We start from the raw sequence: 15,668 nt of genomic DNA, 5'->3' as shown, positions 1-15,668 counted from the left end.
TTTTTTTTATTAGCGCTTGTGATCCCCCAACTATTTATTACAAATATATATATATATATAGAACTTGTTACTTTCAGCTCTTTCCTTCCAGTTCCCAAATCTGTGTCTCTGTTTCCTACAGAGATCTGCCTACATCCCTAAGATAACCAAAGCAATTTTAAAACAAAACAGAGGCACCGATTGTACACAGGAATTAACCAGATTATAAAGAAGAGATGGGGCTGTCTACGTAGGATTTGGAGCACAACTGGACATCCTGATACTTGATTGTGTGCCAGTTTCTGTTTTTATCAAACCCCACCCCCACTTCAGCTCAGCAGCCACCTCATTCTGATCCCAGGTCTATCCAAAAGGAGTATCCTTGGGGGTCTGTAATAATGGAACAGAAACAGCTACACTTTTGAAGGATCACTTGAGTCACTCAGAATCCTGTGTTCAGGGGCTCATGCAGCATATTACAGTCCTGATTTCCGATTCTGAAAGGACAATTATACATGCATGTGTTGGTATGAAAAAATAAAATTTAAATTGACTTTATTCTGAATGGTTGAAATATATGATCTCCTTCTCAGCTATTTTATATCAATTCCAAATTCCTGGATTTAATTTATATTATTTAAAAGCATTCATTCATTCATTCAAAACGTGAGTTGAGAGCTTAGTACATGCCAGTTACTGCGTGTTAAAAGCTGAAACTGATTTAGCCATTTGTAAAAACTCATTAAAAATATTTATAAAACTAGTTGCTGTTGACTTGACTCCAACTCCTGGCAACCCCCTATTTCAGAGTAGAATTGTGCTCCAGAGCGTTTTTAAGGCTGTGACTTTTGAAAGTAGATTTCTAGACCTTTCTTCTGAGGCATCTTTGGGGGGATTTGAACTGCGAATAAACAACATGATAAATACCATGGCAGTATTACAACTATGATTAAAATTGTGTAAAAAATATGTCAGGTATAGAACAAAGAGAAATGAAAACTAATTTTCAGTAGGTTTGAGTGTTTACAGAAGATTTTCTCCTTTAAAAATATTTAATATTGCTTTAAAGCAGCACTAGAGGCACAATGATTACTCACTTGGCTGCTAAAAAGGTTCGTGGTTCGAACACACAAAGCTTTGCGGGAGAAACGCCTGGCAATCTGCTTGCATAAAGATTACAGCCAAGTAATTCATAAAGGTTACTGCCTCTGGGGCGGTTCTACTCTTTCCTAGTGGGTCACTATGAGTTCAAATTAACTCAATAACATGTGTCTGAGGTTTTTTTCCTTTTTTTTTTTTTTTGTTAAGTGTTTTCATCCCTAGTATAGTGTTTGATAGGGAGCTCTGGTAGCATAGTGCCTAGGGCACTTGACTGCTAACCAGAAGGCTGGCGGTTCAAACCCACCAGCCACTCCTTGGAAGGAAAGTTAGGCAATCTACTTCCATAGTGATACTGCCTCGGAAACCCAAGGAAGGGTTGCTATGAGTCGAGTCCCACTCGACGGCACATAGCAACAATAGTGTTTGGTACTTAGAAGTTTGTCAATGTTTGCTGAGTGAATTAATTCAAGTAAAAGACTTATAGATTATTATGTTGCAGTGATCACCTTATTGGCTGATCAAATGTTGACAAAGGCCAGTGTGGCATTTGCCTTGTTGCCGGCAAAACTGTAACCAATCATTCTGTTCTCTTTGTATTATTTATAGGCATATTTTGCACCATTTCCCTCTGCACTTATGCTGCCAGTATCTCCTATGATTTGAACCGGCTCCCAAAGCTAATTTATAGCCTGCCTGATGATGTGGAACATGGCTACAGCTGGTCCATCTTTTGCGCCTGGTGCAGTTTAGGCTTTATTGTGACAGCTGGAGGTCTCTGCATCGCTTATCCGTTTATTAGCCGAACCAAGATTGCACATCTAAAGTCTGGCCGGGACTCCACGGTATGACTGTCTGCCAGCACGTTCACTGCTCAGTGGCCAGGCCACAGTGCAGAAGACTTCTGAGGGGAGGGAGCCGGAGCTCATGTCAGGATCCCAAGCACAAAGTGATCAAAACATTCCAACCTGTTGCCTGCCAACCCTTCCTGGATGACTGATACAAAATCATGCAAAACCTCTCGACCTTTCTAAGGACAAGAATACTGTGGATTCAAGTGCTTTAATGACTATGAAGCTGTGACTGTGCGGAGTGGAGAGCAATGCCATGGAACATTTCTAGGTTTAGAAAAGAGAAAACGGCAGTAGAATACTTTGTATGGTTTTCATTTATTTCAGAAAGTTTGTATATAACAATCACCTGAGAGTCATTCCGATTTGCAAAATGATTTATAACAAAGCAAGTATAATTTTCTTGTCTTTGTACCATGCCTGTTTAATTTTAATGCCGCATCTTCAGAATTTGTCTTGATGGTGTTTTCTTGCGTCAGCACCAAATACTTGTACATTATTTGTGGCTGTTCCTTGTCACAGGAAGATTCTTCTTCTGTTGCCTTATTATTATTTTTAATTGAAGTCTCTTCTCTGTCTTTGTACTGGACTCAAAGTCACAAGTTAAACAGGTCAACTGTGTATAAGAGCTATTCTGTGACACTATGCAGTATTGTTTGAAGTTTTGTCTGTCGTTCCACTTCTGTGTCTTTAACTAGATTTCTGCATTAAATGACTGCCTCCTTGTAAGTCTGAGTGTGTTTCCCTACGTCTTTCAGCTGTGTCCACAGGTCTTCCTAGCTATACTAACAGACAAGAAATCCACTGTTTTAATAAGACTCAAGCAGATTTACTAATTGCTTCATTTCAGTTAAGTTGGTTATTAGTATTTATCCTTTGCAGCAACCACACACTTGTGACTGATGAAAGATTTAGTTATCACCCTCCTCTTTAAACCTTATAATAGGAGCTCTAGTGATGTAGTCAGGAGCTCTGGTAGCGTAGTGCCTAAGGCACTTGACTGCTAACCAGAAGACTGGCAGTTCAAACCCACCAGCCGCTCCTCGGAAGGAAGGTTGGGCCATCTACTTCTGTAGTGATACTTCCTCGGAAACCCAAGGAGGGGTTGCTATGAGTCGGGCCAACTCGAGGGCACATGACAACAACAGTGATGTAAGTGCCTAAGGCATTTGACTGCTAATCAGAAGGCTGGTGGTTCAAACCCACCAGCCACTCCTCAGAAGGTAGACTGGGCAATCTACTTCCATAGTGATACCACCTTGGAGACCCAAGGAGGGTTGCTATGAGTTAGAGTCGCCTCAAAGGCAGTGAGTGAGTATAATAAAATTCTAAGTTTTCTTCTGCCTCTTTTTTTTCTTTCTTTACCATCTGCCTTGTATTTAGTCAGGGATAAGGATACATGATCCCTGACCTTGTCCACAGACCTCGTAGGCCATGGTTTTCAGTCTTGGTTACACATTAGAATTGTCTGGGGAATCCTTGAACCATGCCTGACTCTCATGCCTCTCCCCAGACCAATAAACTCAGAATCTGCCAGACTGGGTTTGGGATTGAGTTACTTTTGGAAGAAACTCACCAGATGATTCTGATGTACAGCCAGGGTTGAGAGCTGGACCAGAGCTGTGGCTTACACTTAGTAGCTAACATTCATTTAATACTTACTGTGTACCAGGGTCAGGCAGTAGTGGTTCAGTGGTAGAGTTCTCACCTTCCATCAGGAAACCCAGTTTAATTCCCTGCCAATGCACCTGATGCACATCTCCCACCTGTCTGTCAGTGGAGGTATGTGTATTGCTATGATGCTGAACAGCTAGCTGAGCTTCCAGACTGAGAGACACTAGGAAGGAAAGTCTGGAGATCAGGTGGACGAGTTGGGGACTAACTAACTGTATGACAACTAATGACGAGATGTGCCAGGAACTGGATGGACTAAGTTCTTCCCAGGTATTATTTCATTTATTCCTCTCAAAAGCTCTATGTGGTAGATATTGATTTTATTGTGAAGAACACTGAGGATCAGACATAATTGTAATAATAGAGCCATGTTCTTTAGACAGTGAGGAGTTTGCATAGATGGGAGCTTTCAATAAAAAAAAAAAAAAGGAGGAAAAAAAAACTACCACAATATCCAGCCCCTCATCAAAGAGAGTATTTGCTTCATTTTTTTTTTTTTTTCAGTCCTTTTCCTATGAATAATGCCCTGGTAGCTCAGTGGTTAAAGTGCTTGGCTGCTAACCAGAATGTTGATGGGAGTCTGCTCCCATAAAGATTACAGCTTTGGAAACCTTATGGGGCAGTTCTACTCTGTCTTATAGGGTCACTATGAGTCACAATTAAGTAGATGGCAGTGGAGTGGGTTTCCTATGAATGCATATAGGACAAAAGTGAAGATTCTCCCATTGTGTCTCTTTAGCCGTAAATGGAGGGGTGGGCACTAGCTGACCTCTAAGCTTTCCCTTTTAACTCCAACATTATCTTCTCTTCTAAATGTGTGATAAAGAGGCTCTCAAATTGGTTAAAATGCCCTATCCAGAAATAAGACACTGTTTCAGAATTTACTTTAGTAAAACATACTTTTTTTTCTTCTTCATAAAAAATTGATTTGCTACTCATAAAGGATAATGATAATCTACCCCGAAGGATAACGTCTGATTTCCCAGTGACAGTGTCACATAGCCCTTTGGAAGCTTAGATGATTCTGATAGCCACACATTCACTCACCCCCTGGGTCCAGGCATGGCTGAGACTCATGGGTACATTCACTGGCAGTCTCACAGGCCTGTTTAATAAACCAGTCCCTCTGGAGGAGATCACAGACACATGTAAAGGGGCAATTATTTTCATTTATTACTTATGTGGGAAATTCTCAAAGCAGGAGAGCTCTTTCTTTGAAGTCTTCCTTAAAGACTCCCCATAGAAAATGTCAAGGCTCTTGAACATTTATATTCAAACCAACGAAGCAGTGTCTGAGTGAGTGACTTTTGAAGTTTCAGAGAAGCTTCTTAGGGTTTTGAGGTGAGAATGGAAGAAAGCCTTGCAGTGACAGAAGGTTGAAGGGTTCACACACCAGAAAAGATTTGTCCAGAAGCCAGGAGAGTTCACTTAGGATTCTAATGTCTGTTTGCAACAACTGAGCCTCCCCTGCCTTCCAGCTAAAGCAAGCTTGGAGCAAGGAGTGACATACCCAAGATTCCTTGCTTGCAATTTATTGTCACTGAAGTGTGAGCAAATATTACCAGCACTGGATATTTGGCCCCTGGTCATTGGGTGTCTCTTAAGAATATTCTCTTAATTGGCTTGTGGATAAAGAGTGGTTGAAATGCTTCACAGTACTGTAGGGGCAAAATAGTTTATTGAGATAATTTGTTTGTTCTCCCCATGATCTCTCTGTTCAAGTCCCAGTTGCATGGACATGGCCAGACTTTGTATTTCTTTGCCTTGAGGATAAAGCAGAGGTGGCTGAACTCATTGATGTGACTGTGCAGTGTTTCTAGGAGGACTGGCCAGAGGAAAGACTTAGTGGCCTAGTAGTGCTCAAGGAAAACCCAGAAGTGGAGACGAGAATGGAGATCTCAGAGTTAGCAGAGCCACACATTCCCTGAGGGTATCAGAAACTCAGAGAGGATGGCTATAGGGGTGCCTAGGATTCAAGGGCACTTGGTACAGTGGCTTTGTTACCCAAATAATGGTTTCAAATCATGAGAACCAATGTGCTGGAAGAGACCAAGCCTTGGAACAGTGGGCTTCTCAGTGGCAACCAGTCTTAATTAACCCTTGAAAGACCTAGGGCCTTAAGCACAACTGTGTGTGTGTCCCCAATTATGACAGAGAACACATTCAGTCCTGCAAGATAAGGCTCTGAATAGAAAGTGAGATTTACAGGTAAATGTTTAAATGTGTATTTCTTGAGCACATGGGATTGTAGACTAAGATTCATGCCCATCTGCCATGTATAGACAACATTTATACCACCACCACCAAAATAATACCACACATTTACCCAAAAGCTTGACAGTTAACCAAGCCCCCTCCTTTTAACTGCCTTGTCTTCAGCAGCTTGGGATTATTGTCTCCCATCTTGGCTTATTTGCTGTATTAGAATTGCTGTGGCCCTTCTGAGGGAAACCTGCCCTCTCCTTTGGAGTACCACAGAATGTGGGAAAACATGGTAGAATATGATTTCTCCCATAAGAATTCATTATATCATTCAACAAATATTTACTGGATGCCTTTTCTATGCCAAGCCTCTAGGGAAACATCAATGAAATAAAACAGACGTCCCTGCCCTTATGACGATCGCCCAAGCCCAAGCCTATTGCCATAGTCAATTTTGATTCATGGCCACCTTATGTGCAGCTTATATTCTAGTTAAATTCAGTAAAGTACAAATGAAAAGTTAAAGTTACCTTTCCAGGACCTCAATGATTTCATAATTCCAGGATTAACATGATTCATGCAGTTATTAATATAAGTTTCTTTTGAATTTAATTTCTATCAGTTGTATATTTCACTTCATATCATGACTCATTATTTGAACTTATCCTTGCAAAATAAAAAGCCTGTGATATTCACTTTTCGTGTGGGGTTGGGAGCTTGCCTCTTGAAGATTCCTCATTTGAAATTTAAATCTGAGAACAAAGATATTACATTAGAACTGTGGTGTTGGCAAAGAATATACTGTGGACTGCCAGATAAATGAACAAATCAGTTTTAGAAGAAATATAACCTGATGCTCCTTAGAAGTGAGGGTGGTGAGAGACTTCATCTCACTTACTTTGGGCACATCATTAAGAAAGACCAAGTGCTAGAAAAAGACATCATAGTTGGATAAGCAGATGGACAGTGAAAACCCTCAATGAGATGGTGTTTTGGGTACTTTGTGCTGCTTTAACAGAAATGGATAAATACCACAAATGGATACCTTTAACCAGTGGGAGTTTATTCTCTTATAGTTTTGGAGGCTAGAAATCTGAGTTCAAAGTGTCAGCCTCTAGGAGCTGGGTGTAAGCTCCTCAACGTTGGGCTTCAGCTCTGCCTCTTGTTCCTGGCCCACTGAAGCTGGAGGCTTTCTTCACTCAGGCATCTGCTGGCTGCTGAAGCTGATAAACCCAAGGTCAGAAAGTAAAAAGGCACAATCTCAACATTACCAAACCACATGGCTGGCCATTGATTCAAGTCCATTCAGAGTCCCAAGATTGGCAGACAACATGGCAGTCTGCTTGAACAATGATTCAGCTACATGCAAGATTCAAGCATGCCAAAAGCTGCAGACCATTCCTAAAGCTTCTCCTTATATACTAGAAGCAGACCATATTCCCTAAGGCAGCTACTCAGCTGCTCACAGTGGAATCCACCACGGAGTTGGTTACCATACCAGTCTCATCATGGGGAATAGTACATCCAGCTGCCCACTCAAAACCAGGCCTAGCCAAGATGACACATAACCTTAACTACCACAGATGGACTGACACAATAACCCAAACAATGGACTCAAATATCATCAGGAGGATGGCACAGAACCGTGTAACATTTCATTCTGTTATACAAAAGGTCTCTATGAATCAGAGGTAACTTGACATCAGCTTACAACAGCACAGGTAAGCCTTACTCACCTGAACTAAGGGAGATTGAAGAGGAAATGGGTTTCTGAAGACTTAGGTAAATAAAGGGAGGTATGCAAATTCAAGGTAAACTACCTCATGGAGATGAATGCATCTGAGATGTTAATGCCACCTGGTCACTGCCTCCAGATCAGAGCACCCATTTCTCCATTTCCTGGCTCATTCTGACTTTTTTGAACATGTTGTGTGATGTTGAGTCTAGTCTGACTCATGGCAACCCTATAGGACAGAGTAGAACTGCCCATAGAGTGTTGTAGGCTGTAATCTTTACAGGAGCAGATGCCAGGTCTTTTCTTCTGTGGAGCTGCTGGTGGGTTCAAAGCACTGACCTTTCCTTTTGGTTAGTAGCCTAGTAGCTGAGCATTTAACCACTGCACCACCAGGGCTCCTTCTTCCAAACATACTACACTGCTTTAAGTCCTTTCCTAAGCAATTACATGCTACATGTGAATTGACTGCTGATCCGTAAGTAGACAATAGACTCTTGTAAGGTGGACTCTGTCTTGTTTGTGCTTTGTCTCCAGTGCTTAGCCCAGTGCAAGTGTTTTTAAATAGTTGTAGGGAAAATGAATGAATGAATTCAGAGCCACAGAGATAAACATACATCTTTCCTGAAAAGAACTGACTCCCTTAGCACCAATTTTAGGGAGTCCATAAAAAATATACAGTAATATGAGAAGGCTAAATGGAATGAGAATATAGCTTGGCAAGCAAGTAAGCCTCATTAGAATAATTAAAGGGACTATTAACCCAAACTAACCCAGACATAACTTGAAATGTGTTATGAACTGAGTACTATGGAACATTTATTTGATGGCTCAAACATTATTAAGTTAGTAACCTCACTATGGTTCTACCCCTCAATTTAAAGCCTTCCCATTATGTACGGGTGTGTTTTAAATCTCTAATTGGAATTCTGAAAGGAATGCTTCAGAAATGACTTCCCTTGAATGCAAATGTCTACACTGACCAAGAAGTCTTTGAATTTGCATTAGAATTTCTCAAGAGAATCTTGTCCTTTGGAAGGTTCTTCTTGCTGCAGGATAACCACAAATCGTGGAAGATGCTCCGGGCATCCAATAGCTCAGAAGAAATTCTCTGCATCCTGGGAATTTGGCTATCCAATATATTTCCTCTCAACATGCAATCTATATTTTTCCAGGCTTCAATGCAGGATTTCTAATTATTCTAAGACCTGTTAGAAAATATCTGCCTGGAGCCCACATACGGGGGAAAACAAATTGGTTGGCTATAAAAGAAGATACATTTCTGTCTTTATTTTTTTCTCCCCTTCAGTGTTCACTGTAAATACTTATTGCTGGCTATGGGTAAGACCACTCTCTCAGGCCTCTGAATGAAGGTTTGCAGATAGGAACTGAGAGAAGACAGTAAGTATGGCTGGAGTGGAGGGAGCAAGAGAGGCAGTGGTGCAGATTAGGCTGTCCAGATAGACAGAGTCTTATGAGCCACTGTAAGGACTCTAGGTTTTATTCTAACACTACTAAGCTATTAAAGGGTTTAAAGAAGGATGATGAAGTGATCTGACTTTCATTATAAGAATGTTAAGTGTTGTTGCTGGATGGAGAATGAATTGGAGGAGGGCAAGACTAAATGTGGAGAAGAAGCCAGTTAGGAAAAAAGACCTTGCAGGAATCCAGGAGACACAATGGTAACCTGAACCAAGAGAATGACAATTAAGTGGAGAGAAGTAGGTGAATATATTTTAGGGGTGCACTTGATGAGACTTGCTGGTAAACTGGAAGATGCAGGAAAAGGAAGGGATATTATTTTTAAAAAAAGACTCCTAAGTAAATTTTTGACTTAGGTAGTTTCATAAAGAGAACATGGCTCTTGTGGTATCAAAAAGAGGATGAAATAATTTGGAAATAAAAAAAAGGAAAAAGAAAAAAATACATTAAATTCATAGTAAACTCAGTGTTGCATATAATGGTACTTTTTCAGTGAGTAGAGGCTGGAATTAAAGAGTTGTAGCTGAGATTCTGGATCAGTGACCCCAGTACTCCCTGTCTGGTTAATTCAACTGCTAGCCTACTTCTCTTTGATTTCTGGTTCCCCAGAAGATGTCTGTACCAGGATTGGCAAATAGTTTGAGTGCCAATTTGATCAAAAAGTGGTGACATAACATTTCAGTCTTAGCACAAGGGGGAACAATGCAGTGATTGTGAGTGAATGGGAGAAGCAGTAGTCAGACATGGACCACTCTTAGGCTAAATCATGTCTGATAGACCATTGGTCTTCTGTAGTTAAATATTTCCCTTTTCTGGAGAGTGTTGAGGAATTTTGAGAACCAGCACTTAAATCCTTGCCATTGAGTAAATTCTGACTCATGACAACTCCTTGTGCTTCAGAATAGAACTGCAACCCACAAAGTTTTCTTGGCTGTAATCTTACACAAGCAGATCACCAGGTCTTTCTTTTGCAGCACCACTGGGTGGGTTCAAATCACAAACCTTTTGGGTAGTAACTGAGAGCAAACCGTTTGTGCCAATCAGGTACCTTGTGTTGAGGAGAAAGACCCCATAATGTCTTAGGGCACAGTGATATGCATAAAATGCACAGATCTCTGCCCCAATGGTCTGCTCACCTTGGATGTCCAAAACATTGATGATGCTACTGACTTGAGTGTAGATTGTGGGGGACAGATGAACTGTACCCTTTGGTTCTTCAGGAACTGTTCCAAATATACACATGATCTGGTATCTGCATATATGTGGAATGACATCCTCTGGGGATTCTGAAAAGCACACAGAAGGCTTGCTGTGGCTCCCCTAGATCCTGATAGGAAGTGCCCTAGGGCTCCAATGACTGCACCCCAGAGCAAAAGACGTCTGTCATACTGACAGCCAGATCTTTTGCTCAGTAGTTCATTCTTGATTCATAAAACACCTTTTATTTCTATCTTCCAGACTGTGCCTATCAGTCAAGATGACTGTGATGAACACATAAATACTTGACTAGAAACTTAGCCATGCCTGAACTGAATTTCATTAAGCTATGGGTTCAGCGGGCTTCAAACTCATTCCCCACACATACAGCATCATACTGGTGGGAGCTGTTAAGCAAAAGATCTCAAAACAAGTTGAAGAACCTGAATAAATTGTCAAGGTTTTCTCATTTCACCTTGAAGATCTGGTTGTCTGTTCTGAATTCTATATTGAGTACTCAAAATAAACAAAAACTCCACTTCTCTGTTTTTAAGCACTTGATCCTGAGAGGATAGCACTGGAATCATCTTCCTATCAATTCTTTGTTCTCCTTTACGCTTGTAAATGTTAGCTATCAATAAGAGGTGGGATGAAGCTCTGATTCTCAGTCTTCTACAGTCTGTCACTTGGCATTGATGAGGGACATCATCAAAGGGACAGACCTTATATGTCTTCAGTGAGTCTTTCAGGTCATGCCCTTTACATAACTTACCTTGTTATTATGCCTACACTATGGATGGAGAAATAAAGCCTCATGGAGATTTAGTAACCTTCCCTACAGTGCTAAATAATGAGGGCAATGGTGGTGCAGTGGTAAAATTCTCACCTTCTATGCGGGAGACCTGGGTTTGATTCACAGCCAATGCACTTCAAGCACATCGCCTGTCAGTGGTGGATTTTGTATTGTTATGGTGTTGGGCAGGTTTTAGCAGAGCTTCCAGACTAACATGGTCTAGGACAAAAGACCTAATGATCTGTTTCCAAAAACCAGCCAATGAAAACCCTATGGACCAAAATGATCTGATCTGCAACTGATCGTGGGGATGGATCAGGACTGGGTAGTGTTTCATTCCACTTGCACAGGGTTACCATGAGGAGGGAATGACTCAACAGAAGTGGCACAGCCACGATTTGGTTTCTGGCCTGTCACTCCAAAGGCACTGCTCTTTCCACATTTCCACACAGCATCCACGCCAACCAGCACAAACACCAATAGTGCATTTCTCATCATATCTGAGGTCATTTCTTCTAACAGGATCACATTCTCCCAATTTTTAACATGGTTTCCCTTGGAAGGTACTGTTCTGCAGTCTATAATCAAGCACCTGAATTTCTAAGTCAGAGCACACACTGCCCTTTGTAATTCTGTAAGGAACGCCAGACCTATTTTTATAAGCACAGAGCCTCTCCTTACATGATTGACCTTCAAGAGACCCTGTAGTCTGCAGTAGCCTAAAGGTATGACAGCAATTTTAATTACCTCCTTGGCTCTCCCCCTACAGAACATTTTGAGAAATTCCCAGGTCACTAGAGACACTTAAAGATTAATATTTAAGTGGATAGGGCCTCCTTACTTTGTCTTGTGATAGCATCCTTGATAGACTTTTTTTTTTTTTTAATTATTAAGTGAAAATAATTATTTTTAAAAAAAGAGTCTATACAGCCTTGTGGTTAGAGGGCAGGATAGGAACTCAGAGACTCATGAATTTGAACCCTTGTTTTGTGACTCTCTGGATGTGCAACACTGAATGTCAATATTCCCTTCTGAAGCTTTGGAGATGCCCATGAACTGATGTGCTTTCTAGGGAAGATGGAGAGAATCATACATTTACGAAGCCCATGAAACACTTTGAACACCTCTGTAAACTTTTATTTTCTTTATTCAAGTTGAATGTGAACTAATTTAAAAACCATAGCATGTTAAGTTATAAAAACAATGAAATAAAGCCAAGTGATGTGAGTTAGTACAAGGATACCTTCCAAGTTTTTTTATTAAGTAGCAAAGAGAGTATTTCATTTTCTATTTTCTCTTTGAGAGGCTGATTATTGTGCAGTGACTTAAAACAACAAAACCTCATGGAAGCCTTGGAGGTAGAGGGAGACTGTAATAGACTGTAATTGTCATCCCCAATGACAGTGGAGGAAATGGAGACTCCAAGCATTAACCCAAGATTCCCTCAGCTGGTCCTTGACAGGGTGTCTAACTCCCTAGCAAATGTGTTAACTAGGACTGTGAGGTCCACATATCTGTATGCCTGCAAGCATGGCAATGAAATGCTGACCTCTGCTTTATATGCTTCTGCTGTGACTACAGTAAATCACTGTCATGCCACCATGTTTCTGAAATAAAATGGACTCAAGAATTGAAACTAAGCCAACTGTGAAAGGTAATCTGGGGGAGATAATGCAAGTGATTAATGCAGTATTGATTCAATAGGTGAGCCAATTCTTAAAGAATGTTTCAAAATAAGGTAAGGGTTTAAAGAGGGTTCACGGGAGTGGGGAACTGTTTTCAAGAGAAAGTTAAGGTGAGGAAAGAAGTCAGGTGAGTTGGAGTTAGGTGGGGTGAAGGGCAAAGAGACATGGGGAGCCATGCAGAGTGGGACAAGAGAGCAGACTTCTCCCATCCTATCAAAAATACTAGTGACTGAGGCCAGCTGGACTGAAGAATGCAGTGGGTTAATATGAAATTGAACACAGTTTATTATGTTTTAAAGCAATCAGCCTGTGGGGCTGTAATATGCCTAAATAATCAAGGAGGGTGCCACAGAAAATGTCAAGCTTTAACCTAGCAATGATTGAGCTGCTGGTTCTGTATTGCATGATTCCACACATCCCAATATCAGGAAGGGAAAAGAAAAAAGTGAAAAAAAAAGGTCTTTCTTCAGCAAGTAACAGCTCAATATTTTTTCTTTATTCCTTTGTGACATTGGAAGGCATGGATTTGGTCAAACCGGGAAGAATCATTAGCATCTCAGAACTTTCTAGCTCTGTTTGCATGGCTGGCAGATAGCCATGAAGTTAAGTTAGGGTAACTTGTGTGGGAGTCAGTAGGATATGGAGTAATGTCAATAAATGAATGTTGACGGAGAGAGGGAATAAATAAACGAAGGACCATAGATACGGGTGACTGCAGAGTAGACTTGTTGCCTCATTGCCTTTATTTCCTAAGGTTGATTTTCTTTTGTTAGTTAGAAGCTCCACTTCTAATTCCAGACCAGATCTCTGTGTGGTCTCTTGAACAGGCCCACAGTTGCAAAATGGTTCTGGGGCCTATGTGAAAATAGAAACCTCCTGATATGGATTGAATTGTGTCCCTGCAACAATATGCTGAAGTCCTAATCCTGGGTACCTGTGCTTAGTGGAGGAAATAAGTTTTTTTTTCTTTTTTCTTTTGTAAATGTTATCAGTAAAGTTAAAGAAGTTATGCTAGAGTAAAACTCATTGCCATCGAGTCAATTCTGACCCATAGAGACACCCATTGAGTTTCCAAGGCTGTAAATCTTTATGGAAGTTGATCATCTCATCTTCTTTCTGCAGAGCGGCTGGTGGGTTTGAACTGCTGACCTTTAGTTAGCAGTCATATACCTTATCCACTCTGCCAACAGAGCTTGTGGGTCCTAATCCTAATAATTCCTATGAATCTCATAAAAGAAAAGGACAAGCAGGGAAAGAGAGTCACACACACAGGGGAAGATAGCAAGTGAAGATTTCCAAGCCAAGGAATGCCAAAGAAATGCCTGAAGTTAACAGAAACCAGAAGGGAGAAGGAAGGCTCTTCCTTTAGAAACTTCAGGGACAGCAGTACCCTGCTGATAAGCTGAATTCAGACTTCTAGCCTCCAGAACTATAAGAAAGTAAATTTCTGTTCTGTAAAGCCACTCATTTTGTGGTATTTTTGTTATGGCAATTCCAAGAAACAGTGTGCAACACCGTGGAACAAAGCCACATGTGGTCATAGAATGAATGACCAACTCTGTTCATTTGCTCATTCATTCATGTGTTCATTGTCAAATTATTATTGAGTCTCTCATATGTCAGAGACCATGAACAAACAAAGCTGCTGCCCTCCAGGAGCTACCACTGTAATAGTGGAGAGACAGACATAAGCAAACATGTCCTATGTCAAATGTGGTAGTGATATATGCTATAAAGAAAAATGGAAGTGACTAGGAGAACAGAGTGTTCCAGGCAAGGTGGTGGCTAGTTTAGTGGACAGGCCAGGAAGGCCTCTCAGATATAGATATTTGAGCAGAGAGCCTAAGCAATGCAGGAATCTGGGGAAAATGTGGAAGGGACAGGAAGTGCAAATACAAAAGCCTGAGATGCAACTGAGCTCGGCATATTCCAGAAACAGTCAGGAGCCAATGTGTCTGGGTGGAAGGAAAGGGAATATGTTAGAGTCCCAGAGGCCAGATCAAGTTTTTAGATTTTGTTCTGGGTGAAATGTAAAGTCATTGCAGAGTTTTGAATAAAAGAATGACATAATTTGACTTACATAAAAACAAACAAGTAACAAAAACTCTGACCCAGTAAATTAAATTTCTTCAGTTCCCACATTAATTTCCTTGGGGCTTCTTGGCTAACATGTTCACCCTTCCAAAGTGAAATCAGTCTCTAATAGTGTAAAGATATCAAGGGCAGAAGTCACAAAAGGACAGCTAGAAGGGTGTATGAATTTCCTAGGGCTGTTACAACAAAGTATCATAAAGTGTGTGGCTTGAGACAAAAGAAATGTGTTGTTTCATACCTCTAGAGGCTAGGAGTCTGAAATCAGGGTGTTGGCAGGACCGTGCACCTTCCAAAGGCTCTAGAGGACAGTCATTCCTTGTCGCTCCCAGCTTCTGGTAGCCCCAGATGTTCTTTGGTTTATGGCAGCATAACTTTAGCCTTTGCCTCTGTCTTCACATGGCCTTCTCCTCTGTGTCTTTTCTCCTCTTTTTATCAGGACACTGGGCATATTGAATTAGGGCTTGTCCTACTACAGCATGTCTTCAAGTTAACTAATTATATCTGCAAAGGGTCTGTTTTTAAATACAGTTACATTCATAGGCACTGGGGTTTATTTAGATCTTTACCATGTCTGTTTTGGGTGGAACAGAATTCAACTCATAACAAAAAGTGGTCACCAAATGCTACTATGTGTAGGAGAGACACAGGAGGTGGGAGCGGGCCTGGAGTATATGCTCTCATTTGTTCCACCCTTGAGAGGGCAGGCAGTCACTCCCTAAAGGAACTTGATGACAACTGATGGCATTAAATGATTGTGGCATTCAGAGGGCCAAATTATACTTCAAATCTCCTGATTCTCTTGAGTATAATAAATTCATGGAATTTAACTAAAAGAAAAAGCTGTGCTTTTCATGCATCTTAGCATGCTTTCAGCTGCTTCT

The 15,668-nt window shown here is 40.9% G+C and overlaps 1 protein-coding gene across 1 annotated transcript in view; it reads left to right on the top strand.

The window, feature by feature from the left end:
* TMEM178A (transmembrane protein 178A) overlaps nucleotides 1-1,928 on the top strand; it is an 88,046-nt gene extending 86,118 nt beyond the window's left edge. The window contains exon 4 of the mRNA XM_007945044.2: nucleotides 1,687-1,928. Within this exon, the coding sequence (XP_007943235.1) occupies nucleotides 1,687-1,928 (242 nt within the window). The remainder of the gene's footprint in view (nucleotides 1-1,686) is intronic.
* Nucleotides 1,929-15,668: the final 13,740 nt, after the last annotated feature.

This window comes from Orycteropus afer, unplaced genomic scaffold (assembly GCF_000298275.1).
Source record: "Orycteropus afer afer isolate SDZICR_OR568_19922 unplaced genomic scaffold, OryAfe1.0 scaffold00131, whole genome shotgun sequence".
NCBI lineage: Eukaryota > Metazoa > Chordata > Mammalia > Tubulidentata > Orycteropodidae > Orycteropus > Orycteropus afer.
Note: the sequence above shows the minus strand (reverse complement) of the source record. Positions and strands in the feature narration are given on the sequence as shown.